Source organism: Leuciscus leuciscus (genome assembly GCF_965113295.1).
Source record: "Leuciscus leuciscus genome assembly, chromosome: 2".
Lineage (NCBI taxonomy): Eukaryota > Metazoa > Chordata > Actinopteri > Cypriniformes > Leuciscidae > Leuciscus > Leuciscus leuciscus.
Window position 1 is genome coordinate 7,024,863 of NC_138726.1, and position 24,211 is coordinate 7,049,073.

Consider the following 24,211-nt stretch of genomic DNA (forward strand, 5'->3'; position numbering starts at 1 on the left):
GTTTTTGCATATTGAAAATACTCCCTTGTTTTATTCTCTGGAAAGAGTTCATCACTTTATCCTAATTTCACCCTAATTTGTCACGGGCATGTGGCATTTGTTTTTGTACATCTGCTAAAGCTGCCCGAGGCACAAATGTTCCACTCATAATGGTGCATAAGAAGTGTGTTAAAGGTTACAGGTTTCCAAAGTCTTTAAAGTGATTCATTCAAGCATGGTAAATCTAACATGGCGGTGTGCATCCAGCTGTGGGCATAGGGTAAATATGAAGGGCAATGCTAAATCAGCCCATCACTTGAACTGTTGCGCATCACTGGCTGATGTCGACATGAATGATTTCTCACAATCCCAGAGACCCAGGCCTGTTTCCAGACCTACTAATCAATTCAATATAAAGATCTGGTCAGTTGGCTGTTTTAAGAATAGCCTTGTACTCTTATATTAGGTCTAAGAAGTCGACCAGCATAATTTGATATTGATCTCGTGTATTCCAGTGACGATGTGTGCACGAGCGTGAGACTGAGATTATACTGGAGCGTTGCCTTCAGCCACAGCTAATGTGAGATACATACATGAACACAAAAGGCAGCAGAGATGTTTCATCATTGGAGAAAGGAGTTACACATGGCAAGCAATAAGACTAAAACTAATTAATGAGAGTAACTGACACACATTTCAATGAGTAACATCATCATCTGTCCTATAAAGAGCGAAAACAATTCTAATAAACAGACGCTCACACTGTACTTTATGCATCTCATACAAGCTAGTAAAATCAGTATTATTAAAAGTAATCCATCAGCTGTTTTATTTCTATCCCCTTTCTTGTTATTAAAGAAAATAGCTTTTTAAAAGTTATATTAAAACTGTAAAACACAATGACTGTTTTTAAAAGTGTAAACAGCACCAGCCACAAAGTACAGTTTCTGCATAGACCCCGACAGATACGCCGCTGATATTGAAATCTACAGTTTAATTGCTTAAACTTACATTTTTACATAAAATCAAAGTTCAGTGCATTTTTTCTACACTAAATTCAATTAATAATGAAGAAAGTGGAATGAAAACGATTTTCCTGAGAAGAAATTACAATATCAACTGTGAGTTAAGTGTATGAAACTACAATAATATAATATAATATAATATAATATAATATAATATAATATAATATAATATAATATAATATAATATACAGTAGTCAACATTTGAAGTGGATCAAAAAAGTTCATCAAAGCTGTCCTAAGACAAGAACTGGTATTGGTCAAAATTCCCCAGTGCTCCCACTACAATCCTCCCTCCTTTAACTAGTACTAATGAAAATGTAATTCCTGAAATCAGAAATAGACATTGTTACTAGAAAAAGTACATTCTTAATATCAAGAATTCACATTTTAAATAGTACATATTAAATTGTTGATATAAAAAATGCATCCTGTGAATGAATAAAAGCTAAAATTGCTTGCCATAGTGTTTTAAATGATAAAAAGCAATACTTGATACTTGATGGTTATTATTTACTGAGGGATGTGCATCCATATTGACCAGTATGTCCAGCCAATCAACATTTTAAATGCAATATAGCCTATAAATCAATAGTCAATGTCAATACATTGCTTTCCATCTTGCTTTATTGCAGAGTTGTTACTAAACTGACTTGTGGACTAGATAATCATTGTCTTGTTTTAAAAGTATGTGTGCCTATAATGAGGAGCGCCATCACGCCCATATTGTACTGGTCCCCACCATAGACTGTAAGGTCCCCACAGATGTTTTGCTGGAAAGTGCATGTTTCATTTCGAGCACACGCATATGAACGCATGTTAACGCGCGACACGGTTATCTTTTCCGAGCTGCAGTTTATAAACAAACACCGTTGCCCTTTGTCGTTTATCAAACGTAATAAATTGTTGTATTTCACTCTCACTTTTTTTTTGTCACGCACAAAGTCACAGATCACAGCCCTGGAAGTGGCCGGCATTAGCAAGCAAGACACAGAAAGACCAAAAGATGCACTGCCCAGCTGGGTTAGACAGACAGACAGACAGACGGACTAGAGAGAGGCGCACATCAACTTAACTTTACTGTTCTTTGCTGACATCAAACTTGGAGAGGCGGAGAGAACACAAGTCTACCTGATTGCTGTTCCCGCAATTCACTCTCATTGTGAAAGTTGAAAACCAAATTGACACATTAAAGTGCTCTAGTTTCAAGAGAAATTACATTTAGTTGTAAAAATAGCATCTGTCATATTATAAAATATGTAAGCATTTTGTCTCTGGATCTCAGAAGAGCCCTTTAGCTTGATGTGCCACTTATTTTGTTTGGGAGAGTTTGAAAACACAACTCTTTCGACTCTTTCCTTATCCAGCAACCAAAGAGCAAACCAGACCTGTTTACCATTACCATCATGGCTTATTTACATTATATAAACATGTGAACTGCCATGAAATTTAGGTCTGGATTTCCAGGCTAGCAGTTTAAATAAATCAATTAAATAAATCAATTAAACTAAAACCAGATTAACCATTTCATTATAGAAAACGATGCATAATATGTGACGAAATTGAAAATTAAATGAAATGTTATCAAAGTTGAGATCTGTTCAACTCAAGGATCTGCTCGACTGAATTGTTGTGTTTTGTTAGCATTTTCTTTTCTTGGCTGGATGACTAAAACATGAGCTTTCATTATGGCAGTCACTCTTCCACTTCGCAAACAACCACTGCAATGTCCTTGACAAAACATGACATCTCAGTGGAGCAGAAGAACAGAAACAACGGCTTAAAACCCCAACCTTAAAATGGCAATGTTGGTTAGTTAGTTAACTGATATCCCAAAGTGCCACCCCTACCTTTTCAGATACATACAGCTGACCATTTGTAATTGACCTTACGGCAGCATCTATGTTCATCAAACAAAATGTCACTGCCCCTTTTTTTTCAAATAAAAACAAATAATCCACAAAAAAGATGTAGTCAACAGATGCACAAGTATCTTGGATGAAGACAATCTGCATTTAGTACAGATATTCACTGTACATAGAAATTCATGGAAGAAATCTATGGAAGCTTGTTTCCGCCACAGAATAATTTTTTTTCAAAGATAATAGCGAGTTTTTATCTCACAATTGCGAGTTTACATCTAATGAGAAATAAAGTCAGAATTGCGAGATATAAAGTCACAATTGCGTGAAATAAAGTCGCAATTGCGTGTTATAAAGTCAGGATTGCGTGAAATAAAGTCGCAATTGCGTGTTATAAAGTCAGAATTGCGTGAAATAAAGTCAGAATTGCGTGAAATAAAGTCGCAATTGCGTCTTATAAAGTCAGAATTCAGACTTTTTTTCTCGCAATTGCGACTTTATATCACGCAATTCTGACTTTATAATACGCAATTGGGAGATATAAAGTCAGAATTGCATGATATAAAGTCGCAATTGCGTGTTATAAAGTCAGACTTGTGAGATATAAACTATTCTGAGGTAAAAAAAAAAAAAAAAAAGTCAGAATTGCGTGATAAAAAGTCAGAATTGCGTGATATAAAGTCGCAATTGTGAGATAAAAAGTCGCAATTATCTTTTAAAATGTTTTATTATGTGGCGGAAACAAGCTTCCATAGAAATGGGCCAAATGTCTTGCTCAATTTTTCTTACTTTGAAGAACACAGCTATAAAAACTCCATGCAATCGTCTAAATTGCATCTAGTTTTAATGAAAACTGCCCAAACCCACAAGCTTTATTCGTTTTTTTTTTTTGTGCTTGACAGACAAAATGGCGAACAGCAATTTAGTTGACTATTTGGCCAGTCACTCATTCATCTGCCGAAAGGTAAATTACAAGCAGGTTGTCGTTTCCTGATGAAATTAAAATGTAATACAGTTTTTTAAGTGTACACCCCAGGAGTGAGAACCTGTTGTGAGAACGCAGACTGTATTACCTGAGTAAAATGCCAGTGGAGCTTCATGCGTTTAGCCGCAGCGTAGCTGCACTCAATGAGCCGTGGCCGGCCGTTCACATCCACCAGGCACTTGTTGTCATCATCGTCAACGGTGGGGCTCAAGATGCCCACGAATAACTGCTGAGTGCTGGTGTAGTATACATTCTGCAATGACAGAGCACACTCGTCAATAGAGTAAGCTTGTGAAAGAGCACATCTTGCAGCAAATAGTCACTTTATAAGCTACTGTGGAAGATTGCAAGGACAGGCACTTGAACCTTTCAGTAGGATCAACATCTACTGTATATCTCATGTCACAAAACATGATCTCCATGCAGCAGATCATGAAAATACACACGCTAAAGGTGTTATTCCAAATCAACCCAAGACAGAAGGCATTTTAATGCTTTTAAACTTATTCATGAAGCATTCTGGTGCTGTGCACTTTGCAAATGAAATTAAAGGTGTAACCCGCCTAAAAAGGGGTTAAGCAGTTAATTGTGTGTAATTATTATCATTATTTATCCATACTTTATGTTTATGAGTAATGGGGGTTTTATTTTGAAAAATATATTTTATTTTGGGGAAAACCGGAAGTAGCGCGCTAAAATACTTCCGTTAGCTTCACATCGCTAAAATCAGATGGAGCACTGCTTCGGTTTCTCCCGCGAGTTCAAATAAACTGAGAAGAAAAGGTATGAAAACCGGTCTATTTTTGCTAGCAGTTAAATATGATTCAGTTCATTATGTAAACATCTGTATACTTGTTTTAGAAGTTGGAGAGCCGTCCAGAAATCGCTTTTATCTGTCCTGGCTTCTCATACTGAAAATCCTCTCTTGGTAAGCTAAAGTGTTCAATGATGGTGTGTGAAAAAACCCACGAGGTAGCTAACGTTATGCTAGTTTCAATTAGTGATTATTCAAACATTTCTGTTGTTTTGAAGGAATGTAACATGATAAAAGACAATTTATTTCATGGTTTAAGGAGAAATGTAAACTAATTTTGTGTGTATTACAAAACAAAAGTAACTTTTGTAACATTTTTACTTTGTGATATACATATGACTAAAGGTTAAAGTTACAGACAGAAGAATATAAAATGTCATTTTAAGTTAGTTAAAGTGGTTAAATCAGCAAATGCTGTAAATTCATATAAATGGGTTTTCAAGTAAAACTGTATTTTGTTATTTTGATTTAAAATCTAAAAAAATCCTATGTAAAAAGGGATTAAAAGCAGAGAGAAAAAGTTAATTAGTATAATGTGTCCTAGAATTACATTTTATTGTAATGACATAAGGTTAAAATGGTATATTCTGATTTAAATAGTAAAAGTAGCTATTGTTTTCTTCACGTGAACTATGCTATGATATTTTCTAACAGTAATATAATGTTGTACAATACTTTAAGAACTATTTGATATCATTGATTTTGGACTGAACCTGTTCTATATACAGGTCAGGTTTTTTTTTTTTTTGATGAGGTGAGCAGAAATTCCAGAAGCTCCAGTCCTTGAATTATACCAGGTGAACCATTGATCCATAGATGGCGAGCCTTCCCAATGAGCCGTGAATCTCCACCACAGCATTCCGGAAGCCTGTGGTAGGATTGTGTCAGTTCAACTAACCGGCACCAACAACATTTTCCCTGACGAATATTTACCTTGACTTTGACTATTTCCCTTGACTAACTGACTTGAATTCTGGATTTAACTTTGGAATTCCTAAGGAAAATTTCCAAGGAACATTTTCAACAAAGAAAGGACATTTTATTTTATTTTATTTTATTTTATTTTATTTTATTCTAAATTTATTTTGGGCCCATAGGTATTGTGAACAAAAATTGTTGTGAAGTGTTGAAACATTTTGTTGAACTAAAAGTTTACACATGTCAAACGTTACACCTGTGTTGCTTGGTTATTACTGTACTCTCAGCTCCTACGAACCTAGGGTGTACATACTCTGAAGTGGGTTACACGGTAAAACTTGGCGAGCCAGCCAGGAGCTTTGAGTGAGTAATAACCAGGTTTCTGTTCGTAAAAAAACAAAAAAAATGTACATTTTTGCTTTTGGTTCTTTTTCTGAAAATGGATGTGATTGAAAAAGAAAGTATTAAGGTCCCCAATGCCGTCATTGTGTCAGGTTTGACAAATACCGATGTAGACGAAGAGATTTATGAAGATTTAAAGCAATTTGGATCTATTAACAGAATTGTGAAGGTTTTAGACAAAACCTCTGAGTTTTATGGTAAAGCTCTTGTAGAATATGCATCTGGTGCTGCTGTGGAGACACTTGAGAAAAATTTACCCTTTGATAGAACCAGTGATACAGATGACGATGTTGTCTTCCACGTTGAAGCTTTAGCCAGTTCATACTCAAGTGAAAAGGGTACCGATATTACTAAAACATTTCTTTCTGACCTCCAAAATGTTGCAAAACTCAGTGGAAAATCTTTTGAAAACCTGCTACATGACGAGTTAGCACGAATCACTGGATTACTGAAAGAGCAAGGTGGGTCTGGCAGACCTCAGGTTACAGTTGTGGCACCTGCTGGAACAGCCACAGGTCCCGTTTCCCCTGATGCCACTCAAATGGACTCAGTCAATGATGAGCAACGTCCTCTTGACCCCCTTAGCCCTCCTTTCAGACCAATGGCAAATGCTATGCCCACTCAATTGCCAGTATCTTCCTTCTTGCAAACTGCTGAACAACTTACTCCGCCTGAGGTGCAGCGTGTAGTGGTCGAACACATTGTCAAAAGTTCAGACCTCTCTTCGCAAATACACGCACCAGCAAAAGTTAGACCTTTTTCCGGCAAAGTCCCCTGCCCAAACTTTGAAGTCGATTATGAAACTTGGAGGAACAGCATTGAATGTCACTTAGCTGATCCTACCGTTTCCAGTGCACAGCTGGTAAGACGCATTGTTGATAGTTTGCTTCCCCCTGCCGCTTCGGTTGTCAAGTCGCTTGGTTACCATGCAAATCCAAAAGCTTTCCTCGATCTGCTTGACTCCGCTTATGCCACGGTGGAAGATGGGGACGAACTTTTCGCCCAGTTTCTAAATGTTAATCAGAACTCAGGCGAGAAACCTTCCAACTATCTCCAGAGATTGCAGACCCTTTTGAATAGAATTGTGAAAATGAAAACCATTTTGCCTCAAGATTCAGACAAGCAGCTCTTAAAGCAGTTCTGTAGGGGCTGCTGGAACAATGTGTTGATTAATAACCTTCAGCTTGAGCAACGCAAAAATAATCCACCCACTTTTCCAGAGTTTTTACTCCTTTTACGCATAGAGGAGGACAAACAAACAGCGAAAGCGAACAGGATGAAGCAACATCTGGGGTTTCAAAAACCAAAAACTCAAGCCGCAGCGCAAGTGCATGAGGCATATATGGGGGACACATACGATTCACCTCAGTCTTTCTCTGCCGAACCACCAGCTATGAAACAACTTCAAAAGCAAATTGTTGAGCTACAAGCTCAAATTGCTGCCCTATCGAGTCCTAAACAACAGACAGCACCTGCAAACAAACCTGCAAAGGAAAAGGAAAAGGAGAAGGAAAAACGAAAAGAGAAACCCGTTTACAAAAAGACATCAACATCAAAACTTACCTCAGGAGCCGCATCCACAACAGTCAAATCAAAGCCAAAACCATGGTACTGTTTCAGTTGTGGCGAGGATGGACATATTGCCACAAACTGTGATGATCCTCCCAACCCCACATTAGTGTCTGCAAAAAGAACTCTGCTAAAAGAGAAACAACGAGCTTGGGAAAAAGACAATCCAACCCTCGATAAACATTTAAACTGAACAGTGTTTCTATTGAGGGACAAATGGAAACAAATCAACCTGAAAGTCCCATAATTGAACCAAAAACCAAATCGAAAGTCAAGTTAAAAGAGCACAAAGTGACAAAAACCGGAACCTTACCTAAAGGGCTAGTTGGTAGCAAGAGCACCGCTAACATTAAAGTTAATGGGCTTGAGTGCAATTCACTACTTGATACCGGGTCGCAGGTAACAACTATGTCACTGTCGTTTTACAACCGTTACCTTTCAGATCAGACCATTCACCCAGTAGCTGACTTACTAGAGATTGAAGGGGCTAACGGTCAGTCAGTGCCCTACCTGGGGTATGTCAAAGTCATACTCCAGTTTTCCAAAGAGTTCATTGGTAGTCAGCCTGAATTAGAGACACTTGCCCTCGTAGTGCCAGATGTTAGGTCCAACAGTCTCACTCCGTTGTTAATAGGAACTAACACCCTCGATCCACTGTATGAACAGTTTTGTGATGACAATACATTTCGAAAGAGTGCTTACTGTGGCTACCACCAAGTCCTGAGAACTCTACAAATCAGACACAAGCATAGTTTAAATGGCAGACTGGGTCTCGTTAACTTGAGAAATAATGAGCCAAGTGTAATCTGTGCTGGTGAAAGGATAGTGCTAGAAGGATATGCAAATATCGACGACGCAAACAATGAACAATGTGTTTTGCTTGAGCAACCTACAGTGTCATCCTTACCTGGGGGAATTTTTGTCGAATGTTGTCTCATTAACGTCCCAAGAGACACCCCATACAAAATACCTGTAGTGGTAAGGAATGAAACTGATCGAAACATTTGCCTTCCTGTTAGGTGTATCATCGGTGAACTTAGCGCTGTTAAAGAGATTGTTCCAACTCAGAACACTGCTAGTTGCAGTAGCCACCAACAGCCCACTAGCCAAACAAACAAGCAGCCAAGTTCAAACCTAACCTTCGACTTTGGAGAATCACTTCCCGAGGAGTGGAAAGCTCGTATGACAAACAAGTTAAACACATTTTCAGACATTTTCTCTCATCACGATCTCGACTACGGACATGCAACAAAAGTGAAACATTCATTCAAACTCAAGGATGAGACACCTTTCAAGCAACGGCCACGTCCTATTCATCCTCAGTTTTTTGACGCAGTGAGGCGTCACCTGCAGTCTCTCCTTGAAGCAGGGATCATTCGCGAATCACAATCTCCTTTTTCATCTCCAATAGTCATAGTCAAAAAGAAGAACGGTGATGTCAGATTATGTGTAGATTACCGCCGATTGAATATGCAAACGATCAAAGATGCGTATGCATTACCGAATCTTGAGGAATCTTTCTCAGCCTTGAGCGGATCTCAGTGGTTTTCAGTAATGGACCTGAAAAGCGGCTATTACCAGATTGAGATGACTGAGAGTGACAAAGACAAGACAGCGTTCGTGTGCCCTCTTGGGTTTTGGGAGTGGAATCGTATGCCACAGGGGATCACAAACGCGCCCAGCACTTTTCAGCGTTTAATGGAAAAGTGCATGGGGGACATCAATCTGCGCGAGGTGCTTGTGTTCTTAGACGATATTATTGTCTTTTCCAAAACGCTAGAGGAGCATGAAACCCGTCTCACGAACGTCCTGTCCCGCTTGCGAGAGAACGGTTTAAAGTTATCTCCTGAAAAGTGCCGTTTCTTTCAAACTTCGGTTCGTTACTTAGGCCATATAGTATCACGCGATGGAGTCAAAACCGATCCTCAAAAGACAGAAGCACTTAAGACCTGGCCAAGACCTCAGACCTTAAAAGACCTTAGGTCATTTCTTGGGTTCTCCGGGTACTATAGAAGGTTCGTGGAGGGGTATTCTAAAATAGTAAAGCCCTTAACCAACCTCACAGCTGGCTACCCTCCCATGCGTAAAGGTGCAAAGATTACCAGTGTAGCCGCCAAGTACCATAATCCCAAAGAACCTTTCGGGGAAAGGTGGACCCAATCCTGCCAAGACGCTTTTGACCAGATCATTGAAAAGTTAACATCCGCGCCTGTTTTAGGGTACGCAAATCCAAGATTGCCTTATGTTGTTCATACTGACGCGAGCACAACAGGCCTGGGCGCAGCGTTATATCAAGAACAGGACGGCCAGACCCGCGTCATTGCGTATGCGAGTCGGGGTCTCTCGCAGTGTGAAGCCCGCTATCCAGCCCACAAGCTGGAATTTTTAGCTTTAAAGTGGGCTATTACCGAAAAATTCCATGACTATTTATATGGCAACGTGTTCACAGTCATTACTGACAACAACCCTTTGCAGTACGTTCTAACCAAAGCCAAACTAGATGCTACTAGTTATCGATGGTTAGCAGCCTTGTCTACGTTCACTTTCGACATCAAATATCGTGCAGGCAAGCAAAATCAAGACGCCGATGGCCTGTCAAGGAGGCCACATGGTGAACTAATCAGTGACAGTGCATCTCAAGAAGAGAGTCAAAGAATACATGACTTTACCTCATACCATCTTGCACCTGTGAACGTTGTCCAAGCCACATGTCAACTCCACACTATTTTTCAAAATGACCCTGAACTGTCTCCATGTTACATTGAGTCACTTGCCGTGCATCCAGATGCTATTCCCTCAGCATTTTCCGACGATGAAAATCTCAGTGGTCTTTCAACCGTCCCTAAGTACAGTGAGGCTGAGATAGCTGAGTTGCAACGAGCTGATCCGGTAATCAGTGTAATCATACAGTCTTGTGAGTCAGCAGAACCTGTCCCTGATGGTAATAACTGTCCTGAACTCCAGCTTATGCTCAAAGAAATGAGTCGATTTGAGATAAGAGACAGTCTGTTGTATCGGAAAAGACAGTGTGACAACAAAACCATCTACCAGCTTGTCTTACCCAAAACTTTGAGAAACCCCGTGCTCTACAGCTTACATGATGAAATGGGCCATTTAGGAGCTGAAAGAACCCTTGAGCTAACCAGATCTCGTTTTTATTGGCCAAAAATGTCTCTCGATGTTGAGTCCAAGATTAAAAGCTGTCCAAGGTGCGTTAAAAGAAAAAGCCAACCCGACAAAGCCGCACCATTAGTCAACATACAGGCAAGTCGCCCGATGGAACTGGTCTGTATGGACTTTTTGTCCATCGAACCCGACAGCCATAATTGCAAGGACATTCTGGTCATAACTGACCACTATACAAAATATGCAACTGCTATTCCGACTCGAGACCAAAAAGCCCTAACTGTAGCCAAATGCCTTTGGGAACAGTTCTTTGTCCATTACGGGTTCCCTGAACGTCTTCACAGCGACCAAGGCCGCGACTTCGAGTCACAGGTCGTCAAAGAGTTGTGCGTCTTGGTCGGTACTAAGAAAGTAAGAACGAGCCCCTACCATCCCCGGGGCAACCCCGTCGAGCGGTATAACCGTACGTTGCTCAGTATGTTGGGTACGCTCAAGGACAAAGAGAAAACTAGGTGGCGCGAGTACGTCCGACCTCTCACTCATGCATACAATTGCACAAGGAGTGACGTCACCGGGTTTTCGCCCTATGAGTTAATGTTCGGGCGCCAACCTAGACTGCCCATAGACATTGCGTTCGGACTACCAGTTAAGAACAATCCGGGCATGTCTCACTCGCAGTATGTGAAAAACCTTAAGACATACTTGAAAGAAAGTTATCAGTTAGCATCCGCTAATGCAAAGAAAATCGCTGACAAAAACAAACGCAGATTTGACATGCGAGTAAGGGAGTCAACACTTGATACAGGCGATAGAGTTCTAGTGCGCAATCTCCGTTTTCGCGGAAAACATAAACTCGCCGATCGATGGGAGTCCACTATTTATGTTGTACAAAAGAAAGCGGGAGATATGCCTGTGTATATCGTCTGTCCTGAGGGTCAGGAGGGACCCTTGCGCACACTCCACCGCGATTTATTGCTCCCTTGTGGATTTCTATCTGAAGAGGATGAGGAAATGGCAACGCCAAAGCAAGCCTCAAAACCCAAAACAAGGCAAACTTCCGTCTCTCCAGAGGAAAATACCCCTGATTCTGATAGTGATGATGAATATATTCAGAGTTATTACCCCACAACAATCAAAACAACCACAAGGATTATTCAACCAAACAATGTGAATTCAAACACGAATGCTACAAAGGAGAATCTCCCAAAGGTTGAGGAATCTGAAAACTTACCTATGGACTTACCTCCCGGAATCCTGGATCAACCTGTGGAAAAACGGAGGACAAATCAAAATGGAAACTTAGCGGAAGTGACACAAAATGAACTGGAACCTGAAAATGAACAAGAGAGTGGACTTACCGAAATGGAACATGACCTACCGGACAACTACTCTCATACCACAACTCCTGAGAGAGTCGAACAGTCCAAAGACACTGAACGGAGACAATCTACTGAAATGGACAATGCTGAACAAGATGCAAGTTCTCTTGAGCTAGCAGATCCTGATGCTCCTAACAATCAGACTGCTGACCAAATACGCAGATCTGAACGGGTGAGAAAGCCACCTGCTAAGTTTACTTATCCACAGCTTGGTAAACCCCTGATTTCATTTGCACAAACTATACTAGATGGGTTTAACAAAGTTTTGGTTGAAACATTTGAAGGTGCCCCTACCCTTGTACGAACATGAAGGGACTCATGTTAATTAAGAGGGGGAGGATGTAACCCGCCTAAAAAGGGGTTAAGCAGTTAATTGTGTGTAATTATTATCATTATTTATCCATACTTTATGTTTATGAGTAATGGGGGTTTTATTTTGAAAAATATATTTTATTTTGGGGAAAACCGGAAGTAGCGCGCTAAAATACTTCCGTTAGCTTCACATCGCTAAAATCAGATGGAGCACTGCTTCGGTTTCTCCCGCGAGTTCAAATAAACTGAGAAGAAAAGGTATGAAAACCGGTCTATTTTTGCTAGCAGTTAAATATGATTCAGTTCATTATGTAAACATCTGTATACTTGTTTTAGAAGTTGGAGAGCCGTCCAGAAATCGCTTTTATCTGTCCTGGCTTCTCATACTGAAAATCCTCTCTTGGTAAGCTAAAGTGTTCAATGATGGTGTGTGAAAAAACCCACGAGGTAGCTAACGTTATGCTAGTTTCAATTAGTGATTATTCAAACATTTCTGTTGTTTTGAAGGAATGTAACATGATAAAAGACAATTTATTTCATGGTTTAAGGAGAAATGTAAACTAATTTTGTGTGTATTACAAAACAAAAGTAACTTTTGTAACATTTTTACTTTGTGATATACATATGACTAAAGGTTAAAGTTACAGACAGAAGAATATAAAATGTCATTTTAAGTTAGTTAAAGTGGTTAAATCAGCAAATGCTGTAAATTCATATAAATGGGTTTTCAAGTAAAACTGTATTTTGTTATTTTGATTTAAAATCTAAAAAAATCCTATGTAAAAAGGGATTAAAAGCAGAGAGAAAAAGTTAATTAGTATAATGTGTCCTAGAATTACATTTTATTGTAATGACATAAGGTTAAAATGGTATATTCTGATTTAAATAGTAAAAGTAGCTATTGTTTTCTTCACGTGAACTATGCTATGATATTTTCTAACAGTAATATAATGTTGTACAATACTTTAAGAACTATTTGATATCATTGATTTTGGACTGAACCTGTTCTATATACAGGTCAGGTTTTTTTTTTTTTTGATGAGGTGAGCAGAAATTCCAGAAGCTCCAGTCCTTGAATTATACCAGGTGAACCATTGATCCATAGATGGCGAGCCTTCCCAATGAGCCGTGAATCTCCACCACAGCATTCCGGAAGCCTGTGGTAGGATTGTGTCAGTTCAACTAACCGGCACCAACAACATTTTCCCTGACGAATATTTACCTTGACTTTGACTATTTCCCTTGACTAACTGACTTGAATTCTGGATTTAACTTTGGAATTCCTAAGGAAAATTTCCAAGGAACATTTTCAACAAAGAAAGGACATTTTATTTTATTTTATTTTATTTTATTTTATTTTATTCTAAATTTATTTTGGGCCCATAGGTATTGTGAACAAAAATTGTTGTGAAGTGTTGAAACATTTTGTTGAACTAAAAGTTTACACATGTCAAACGTTACACCTGTGTTGCTTGGTTATTACTGTACTCTCAGCTCCTACGAACCTAGGGTGTACATACTCTGAAGTGGGTTACACGGTATAGCAGAGGATGTTTTACTTCCTGGTGGGTAGTCTAAACTATTGGTCCTCCTAATTGTCAATCATTCTGGTGAATCAATCAAACTTTTCAAAAAGTGGAGAGGGCGGGTCTTATCTAAAATTTGGAAAGATCCTCCACTATACCTTTAAGGGAAATTAATTTGCAAAGAAAAACAAATCACTCAGAAAATTGCTAGCAAATTTCACAAGTAATAAGAAAAGAAACAGCAAGAAACGCATTGGATTAAATGCGAAATTTTAAAGTAGAAAGACTAAAATAGTTTTTATTTTATTTTTATTTTTTAAAATGTACTCCAATCTTTGTTTTATTTACCTCAAAATGTAACCTCGAAAAAACAGAAACATGCGCCACCCAGAACTCAACTCCCTAACAACCACCTAGCAACACCCTAGCAACTGCCTTACAACCACATAGTGCCAAGTGTTGCCACAGCAAGCACCACTTACATTTATTCAGAAAATGTCTAGTTATTATTAATATAAATATTATAGTTTACATATATGAGTTGCAAATAAAATTAAAGGAAAACGGACATAAATAATAGACCACATAAAGAATGACTCATATATGTAAACTGTAATATGTATTATAATAATAACTAGACATTTTCTGAATACATTTAAGTGGTGCTTTCTGTGGGAAAACTTGGCACTATGTGGTTGTAAGGCAGTTGCTAGGTGGTTGTTAGGGAGTTCTGGGTGGTTGCTAAGGCATTGCTAGGGTGTTCTGAGGGGTTGCTAGGGTTGTGCAAGGTGGTTGCTAGGCTGTTAATAATAATAATAATAGATTATAATTAAAAATACACCTTGCATTTATGAGTAATTCTTTATGTGCTCTGCTATAGGACACTTTTTTAACATTATGCTGCATTTTACACATTTTGTTTTACTCAATTCACACAGTTTAGAAAGAATTTATTTGTGTGTTAACGGTTTGATATGTTTCACATCTGGAAGCTCTAAAAACTGTTCATTAATCATTGAATAAGGTTTGGGGATATGCTAACAAACTTCTTCCACTGTTTGAGTGCCAGGGTGCCTTTGCGGTTTTTTAGTTTTTTTTGATTTGCAATACTTGTATACTTCTGTTTGTTGACTAAACAATGCATTATTCATGGTATACAAGTGAGAGCTAGCATTATGCATTAGACACACTCGAACAGAACCTCGCTGCATTAACACTTGAGAACAGATGGTCACATTTAGCCTCTACTAAGTGCCTAAAACTTTGCAGAGAAAAACACACCTTTATTAGTGTGGTGTTGAAGGGGTCATGTATGTACCTTTTTCCACGTGGTCCACTTATAAACATTAATCCAGTGAAAAAAAAAGAAAATCACAATTTAATTATTATGACCATCTTCCACCATCTGTCTGGCCATTTGAATTGAAAAGGGTATTTTCTGCAACCCAGGATAACAGAAAAAACTACTTAAACATACAATTCACTGCAGTTTCGAGCTGAAGTGAACACTAGAGGCAGTAAATCGGCAACACATTTTATTCCTTTTCACACAGCTTATGATTTTTTTTTTCAAATGCAATAGAGCATTAACCTTTCAGCACTATATCACTTAAGAAGAACTGCTGTGTTACGTACAACAACAAACGCAATAAAGTGCTGCCACAGTCATGTTTAACTGTTTCAGAGAAAACTGAAGCACCGGTCACTGGACGTTTCACTTTGAAAGTGCTGTGAAACGTGTTACAAGGAATGAGACATAATTTTTCTAAAATGGACACACATGCACTTTTTTTCATGACACTGGGCTGCTTAATAAAATTGCATCTGTAATGGAGAAAAAAGGCAATACGTAACTTTTTTCCCTTTTTTGTGAATTGGTGGCTAATTCGTATGAATTAGTACAATCTCATGCATATGTTTTCGTACGATCTACAAAAAAAATTGGCATTAAAACAATTTTCACTCAGAAAATTGCAAGCAAATTTCACAAGTAATTAGAAAAGAAACTATATTAAATAGTTTTTTTTTTTTTCTTGTCAAGTCAAGTCAAGTCAAGTTTATTTGTATAGCGCTTTTCACAATACAGATTGTATCAAAGCAGCTTCACAGTATTAAATTAAAATAATACAACAAAGTTTGTTTCAAGAGGAATTTATTGATTGATAAAATTAAATTAAATATCCCCAAAATATCCCCAACTGAGCAAGCCAAAGGCAACAGTGGCAAGGAACCGAAAAACTTCATCAAGTGACCTAATGGTGTCCTAAAACTCCATCAGGTGACCTAATGGAGAAAAAAAAAACCTTGGGAGAACCCAGGCTCAGTCGGGGGCCAGTTCTCCTCTGGCATTTATGAGCTAGAGGCCGGATTGTAGTTTGAACTGTAGGATTATATGAATGCCTGGCTGAAGAGATGCGACTTTAATCTAGTTTTAAACTGGGAGAGCGAGTCTGAGCAACGAACAGTATCAGGAAGACTATTCCAGAGTTTTGGAGCCAAATGTGAGAATGCTCTCCCTCCTTTGGTGGTTCTGGATATCCTAGGTATGACCAAAAGCCTTGAATTTAGTGATCTTAAAGAGCGCGATGGATTATAGGGTGATAAAAGATCCGTTAAATAGACTGGAGCTAAGCCGTTTAGGGCTTTATAGGTCAGTAGCAATACCTTGTAATTAATACGGAACTTTATAGGTAACCAATGCAGTGATGATAAAATCGGTGTTATATGATCATATTTTCTTGATCTAGTAAGAACTCTAGCGGCGGCATTTTGGACTAACTGTAGCTTGTTTATTGAGGATGCAGGACAACCAGCTAGTAAAGCATTACAGTAATCCAGTCTCGAGGTCATGAATGCATGAACTAACTTTTCTGCATCAGAAACTGATAGCATATTACGTAGCTTAGCAATGTTTCTAAGGTGGAAAAATGCTGTTTTTGTAACATATGAAATATGATTTTCAAAAGACAGGTTGCAATCGAGTATAACACCCAGGTCTTTTCTTGTAAAATGTACTCCATTCTTTGTTTTATTTACCACTAAATTTTACTTCGAAAAATATTTTTTTACAGTGTACTTACACCCCAGTGAAGGTTATGTTTAGTATTTGATCTTCATGCTTACTTTTTGTCTAAAGATCATGTTTTCACAAAATGACCATCTCGTACAATAGTTATGTTTTCCTGTGAGATCGAGTTCTATCCCTCACTATCAGTCTCTTTACAAGACCTGCATTATCTGGACAGGATCACAAAATAATCCAGGCTGAAATGTGGCGCACAAACTGTTATGATCAGACTGAAATTATCAAGGAGAGTTAAAACAAATTAACTTCAGCCTTTCCTCAAGTTGGAATTCTTCAAGAGCAGTAGAAGCTAATAAATAAACTGACAAATGAATGAACTAATCGGTTGGTTGCAGGTTTTAATTTGACAGGAAATGACTATTGTGTCACAGAGGCCAAGCCAAATCTGTCCAGGATTCAAAAGGAAGCACTGCTAATTGTGTAGTTGATGTAATTTCCTTTGATGGGATGTGTGTCGATGTGTGAGCCAGAAACACCAGTGGCATCTGTCTGAAGAATCACCGGCAGTCACTCCAGATGGCCCTTCAATGACGTACTGTATATGATGAAGAGATTTAGCGTGTGTAGTGCATGTTTCTGTGTGTGACTGAACGTGTGTAGAGAGAAGGTGAGCAGAAGGAGAGCAGCCGAGGGGCTGAGGAACATCTGGCTGACGTGTCAGGCTAGTCTCTTCAGGGCTAGTTTGGCCGAAGCAAATCGCTGTTTAAGTCACAAACTTAACATTGCTTGCTGCCTCATGCATAAAAAAATGAGTTCACCCGTGAATGAATTCTTCAAACGTGTCACTCTAATGGAAGCTCTGAAGCAAAAACGGAGTTGAAAAGTGTGGAGCGCGCCATTTGTTGCTCCTTTGAGTTAGCAGAGAACTGTGAGGCAGAGACATTTTTCTCCTGAAGGATTTTCACTTCGAGAGTCCTCTGGCCAGCTTTCATTTCAAAAGATAATATTACCAATGTTTTCTGATGTAAAACTCTTTCTTTTGATGATATTTGGTTTGAGGACAGTACTTCAGGCTTTTAGACTATAGTCCCTGGTTGGTACTAAGCATTATTCTACACATAAAAAGGTAACAATTGTTGGATATAAAGAAAATAGGTTAATGGTATGCTGCTGATTCACCGTTTTGAAACACACCTGGGGGGAAAGGGGGGTCTGTAAAGTCAACATGAAATCAAAATGAACCTTTTTACTTTCAGGTAAACATTCCTGGAATTATTTTTCACCCTCAAACATTATCTCCTTGCAAGAGACCCCTTCCTAAAACACAGCTAATAGCAGCTACAGTATATCACTGGTTCTCAACATTTTTGACAGCAAGAATTACAATAGAATTGACAATATTCAAAAACCCACACTGTAAAAAAAATCTAACCTCTCCAAGTCAGAATTTTCTAGTGACTGGTCACATTTAAATTTTTTAATTGGCCCAAGTGCAATTCTTGTTGCAATAGTCTGTTAACATTGGCTCAATGAGAAATAATACATCAGACTAATTGAAAAATTTAGATGTGACCAGTCACTAGAATTTTTTGACTTGGGGATGTAATTTTTTTTTACAGTGCATATATTCATGGTTTATTTAGAAAAATAAATCGTGACCGTTTACAATAAAGTTCCACTTGGTAACATTATTTACCTGATAACGAACTAACAATGCAAAATACTTCTAAAGCATTTATTAATCTCGAGAATAGCTTTTGTTTATAAAGGGACATCGCCAACTACTGGCTTGGCAGCATAATACAGCATATTAATACATTTTTGTCGTTTTCGCGGATCCGTGTGTTGTCGGACAATGTTGTCATCTGTACGCAAAAAAAGCAAAGGAAAAACATTGTTGTCATGTAAATGTACCACAAGATTAATAAATATTGTAACAAATGTATTTCTTATTGTTAATGTTAGTTAATACATAAACCAATGTTAAAGGGAACCTATTATGCCCCTTTTCACAAGATGTAAAATAAGTCTCTGATGTCCCCAGAGTGTGTATGTGAAGTTTAAGCTCAAAATACCCAACAGATCATTTTTTACAGCATGTTTAAATCGTCACTTTTTGGGCCTGAGAAAAACGCACCATTTTAGTGTGTCCCCTTTAAATGCAAATGAGCTGCTGCTGCATGGCACAGGGGGCGGAGCCTCACGAGCTCACGCTCAGTGTCAGAACAATCTCATCTCACGGAAAGATGATAATATCAAAACAGAAACTCACAGTAACGGTGTTCATTTTGACCCGGAGTCGGACAATAATGCCCACAGAGTCAGATAATATATGCTGTATGGAGATGGAACAGGTATAGTTTAGTTTAAATACGGTTATAACCTATTTGTCATTGCTTGTATCCACTATTAATACAAGCCTGCTGTAAGACCCCATCCGAAAGATGGCCAAAAATATACTGATGAGTTTAATAAAGTTTATTGTACATAACACAAAAGATGAAACGTCAGTTTTACTCCAGAAAATCACATAAGAGCTGAGTAAACACAGTATAAGAAGTGCGTGAGTACATAAACAAAATTCGGTAGAGTTGAGGGAGCATTTTCTTCGAATACAAAATGAATCCACCTCGTCTTCCTCGAGATGTGGACAACTCGCTGTAAACTCGATCAGGGCGGGTCTATGTTAAAACGGCAGTGTCTGTCAACAGTCGTGGGCGGGGCCTGTGGCTTTAGTGATGTCACTAAAGCCGCATTCTGAAAACAGGTCGTTGGGAGACACTGCTGATGATTTATGGGGATTAATAAAAAAGGAGTGGCTGGATTTTTATCACTGTAGGGTGGTTGTGTACACACACTGCCAACACATATTTATGTCCAAACACCATGCAAACGTGAATTTTGCATAAAAGGTCCCCTTTAAAGGAATAGTTCACCCAACAATTTAAATTATCCCATAATTTACTCACCCTCAAGCCATCCTAGATGTATATGACTTTCTTCTTTCAGCCAAACACAATCTGAGTTATATTAAATAATATCCTGGCTCTTCCCAGCTTTTTCATTTTTCTTTAAAACTTCTCGTTTTAGACTTTAAGTGTTTTGTTTTGCTCTATCATCTGCGTTTCTGCGTTCGTCAATACGTCATGCGTCGGGTCAGAGGTCACTCTTCTACCGGAACTTGACTCTCTCATGAACGCGCGACCAACCATTACCGGAAAGCAGTGATTATAGTTTATAAAGTTTTAAATATGGATATTTTTCTTAAAGAAACCCCAGCGCTTAACTTCAGAAGGCCTTTATTAACCCATTTGAGTCGTATGGATTACTTTTATTCACTTTTTGGAGCTTCAAAAACTCTTCAAATGTCATTAAAAAGCTGGGAAGAGCCATGATATTATTATAACTCTGATTGTGTTCAGCTGAAAGAAGAAAGTCATATACACATGGTTTGAGGGTGAGTAAAGTATGGGATAATTTTCACTTTTGGGTGAACTATTCCTTTAATGTAAAAGTTTACAGCAATAATAGTAAATCGTGTTAAATTTGAAAAGGAAGACATTGTCAAGAATTTTTTTTTCCTTTTTGTTTGATGATCAATGAAGAAAAAGACCTGGACAGACAGGTAAATCTGAAAGTCAAACAACAAATTACAATGTATCATGAAGATTAATGAAGAGCACAGCCATTTATGTCAAATCCCTGTCCTGATCTACAACATTCTGGGAAAAACAAAGACAGCAGGTCATTGCAATTATCATGCTGGTTGGACTTACTAATAGAATAGCACCTTGAAGAGAAACCACGCTGACCATCTCATGTGCTGGTGAGTCATATTCTCAATCCACCAAGTGGATATAAGGCCTACATCATTATGGCAAAAATCATAATTGGTAACTGTTTTCCTTTGATAACTTTTAATTTTGATAAACAGAATTAACATTCAAAATATTTTCTGCAATAGATAGTTTTAATGAAAAGTATCTTCATGGAACCATTCAATGCCAATAAAGAACTTTTAAGAGTGTATAGTATATTAGTTCCTGATTGGCAAATTTTAATTCCTCTGATTTGCCGCTACATTTAAGCACTCAATAGATGTCTGTGATTGGTTACCCCACTCAATCTCTGAAAAAAAGAACATTTGAGTCAATGGGAGTAGAACTAAATGCAATTGTGTACACATTTTATATTCAATTAATCGCAGAAGCCACATTCATAATCTCAAATATTATTTCAGTTTATTGTCAAGCAAATGCCTGCATCAAAAACTACAGCAGGTTGGCCAACACTTTATTTTACAGTGTCCTTGTTACACGTTACATGCAGGGTTTGAAATGAACTTTTTCACCCACTGACCAATTTTGCAACTATATTTTTAAGTTACCGGCCATTCAGAACTTCTACTAGCCAAAAAAAAAGAAAAAATGATTTGCTTCAGTGCAAGTAAACAAGCGCACCGTTATTTGTTGCGTAGTGACAGGCATGTTCAAGTAAGCCAGAAATGCACAGATTCTGCGCAATACACTGTATTTAATAGATCACGATGACTCATGAGTTGAGTATTTGCGCTAAATCTGTGCAGATTTGGCTTAAACGAACTTCCCCAGCAAAGTGAGTAAACATAGTAACACGCCAAATTGGCTAGAGATTTGACAGAGTTACCCGCTAAAGTTCATTTTACCCGTATTTGGCTGGTTGGCGGGTGTTAATTTCTTACATGTAGTTACTATAGTAATTACCAACTACTTATAAATTGTCCATAATAACATGCAACTAACCCTAAACCACATCCTAATCTCAGTACTTAAATGTATAAATTGCACTGTAACACTGACACTTTAAAGTATAACTTTACTAGTGACACTTTAAACCGCTGGTTACCAAGCACTGCTGTTTCACAAATCTTTTCTGAACAGTGTGCCATTCTCTGAACAGAGGGAGTGAAGGATCTGAAGTAATCTCCTTGGGAAAAGCTCTGTTTTCTACATGTTCAGTAGTGTGTTCATGTGTGCATAGATTTGAGACATTTGCCAAGAACTTCCTGTTTTCGTATGGACACCGTTGTCAAAAAAAACCCCATCCCTGCTGTTCTAATGAAAAAGAAAAAAATTATGTCTGCCTGCACCGACTTTTGCTCATACTTCAGAAGTTAGGAAGGCAACACCTTTGGAGAAAACCAGATACTGTTTTTAACAAACATGGAGTGTATACGTTCACTCAAACTTACTGTATATTCACAAGTGAAGAGGAAAAAAGCTGTTGTTGTTGAAGGTCCATCGTATCTGACATTAGCATCAAATGTCTAATTAGCTTTTACTTATGCCAGCCAGCACCAGTATTTTTGATCATATTCACAAAACTTTCATAGTCCCCGGAATATTTTGTTGTAAGAATATGTAAAGTCAATACATCAACAGAAAGAACAGAGCCTCTGCTTTTAAACTAAGCAAAACACTTTTTTCAATACTTGAATGTGGGTGTTCATAAAAAAAAAAATTAAAAAGCTTGCGCTGTCCTATATCTCTTCGTGGGTTTGATATTTTATTTGGTAAAATTAGGCAAATTTGATTTTATAAGCTGTTGAATGTTTGATAATCACGTTAGCTTGTGCGTAAGCAATTTCTATCCATTCCCTCTGGTTTACGCAGATCTTTTTGGATCGAGATATTCTGTACTCTTTCAGAATATGCATAACAGCCAATCATAATAATAATAATAATAATAATAATTAGTTACACTTATATAGCGCTTTTTCTGAGACCTCAAAGCGCTTTACATAGAAGGGGGGAATCTCCTCAACCACCACCAATGTGCAGCCTCCACCTGGATGATGCGACGGCAGCCATATTACGCCAGAACGCCCGCCACAAACCAGCTTACTGGTGGAGAGGAGACAGTGATGAAGCCAATCAGTATATGAGGATGATTAGGAGGCCATGATGGACAGAGGCCAAGGGGCAAATTTGGCGAGGATGCCGGGGTTACACCCCTACTCTTTTTCGAAGGACATCCTGGGATTTTTAATGACCACAGAGAGTCAGGACCTCGGTTTAACGTCTCATCCGAAGGACGGTGCTCTTTTTGGCAGTATAGTGTCCCCGTCACTACACTGGGGTGTTAGGACCCACACAGACCGCAGGGTGAGCGCCTCCTGCTGGCCTCACTAACACCTCTTCCAGCAGCAACCTGGTTTTTCCCAGGAGGTCTCCCATCCAGGTACTAACCAGGCTCAGCCCTGCTTAGCTTCAGTGGGCAACCAGTCTTGGGCTACAGGGTGATATGGCTGCAATGATTTCATCATAGTGAAAACACGGATTGCTGGTGTAACCCCTCCGGTTCTACTCGCACTGCTCTGAACGGGATTCGAACCGCTGTTTCCAGCATGTGAGGCAGGCATGCTAACATTCGCTAGTGCACCTCTTGAGGAAAACCAGTCAATGGTGGTAAAGCGTTGTAATAAATTGCTAAAAATCTTGTCAATTGAATGGGAATGTTTCGTTTTTTTTAATCACCCTCAAAACACTCCCACATGCTGATTTCTGTTTATAAACTCCTGAGGGTTTTCATAGGCAAAGCCAATGTATGTGACAAAAGCAGAGCAGAGAAAGAAAGAAATATGAATATTATTACCTATAACAAATCATCAACCTAAGCACACAAATAAAAGCATATCCCACACATAGAATATTTATACATAGAGTACACTAAAAAAAAAAAGTAAAAAAAAAATAAACTTTTTTTACTGTACAAGTAACTGTACACTTTTGTAAATCTGGATCTATTACTGAAAATAAAACACTGAAAATGCATTCATCTGTGTTGATGGCATATAATATTCATACTGGTAAAAAAAAAAAAAAAAAAAAAAATGGTAGAAAGCTCTAGAAAATCAAACAGCCACCCCTGGACAAAAACACTTATGACTGTCATCCCAGCCCACTCTATTGCAGCTCTATTGTGTCTGACTCTGTATTGTGTGTCTCATATAAAGGCAATGTGCAGTTTCACTAGTTTTAATTCTCATAGTAATCAAAAAATAAAGTAATAACCACCCAGAGGAACATTTTTATTGCTTCATTATAGCTCAAGCGACTTAATGGAGTTCTCAGTTACTACTCATTTCATCTGAGATATTTCTAAATCATAATAATAATAAACCTCTCAAAATAGTTTTTAGCATGTAAATTAATATGGCAATGTTAATGTATTTGGTCCTGGCGGACAAAGTTGCTATGACCATCTAAGGTATAAATATGCTCGAATGAATGATATAAAGATATAAAGATGCT

At 38.3% G+C, this 24,211-nt stretch overlaps 1 protein-coding gene across 1 annotated transcript in view; it reads right to left on the reverse strand.

Annotated features, from left to right (window-relative positions):
* Positions 1-24,211, reverse strand: part of galnt18b (UDP-N-acetyl-alpha-D-galactosamine:polypeptide N-acetylgalactosaminyltransferase 18b) — a 124,455-nt gene that overhangs the window by 6,948 nt on the left and 93,296 nt on the right. Inside the window, exon 10 of the mRNA XM_082162053.1 lies at positions 3,937-4,101. Coding sequence (XP_082018179.1) covers positions 3,937-4,101 — 165 coding nt within the window. The remainder of the gene's footprint in view (positions 1-3,936; positions 4,102-24,211) is intronic.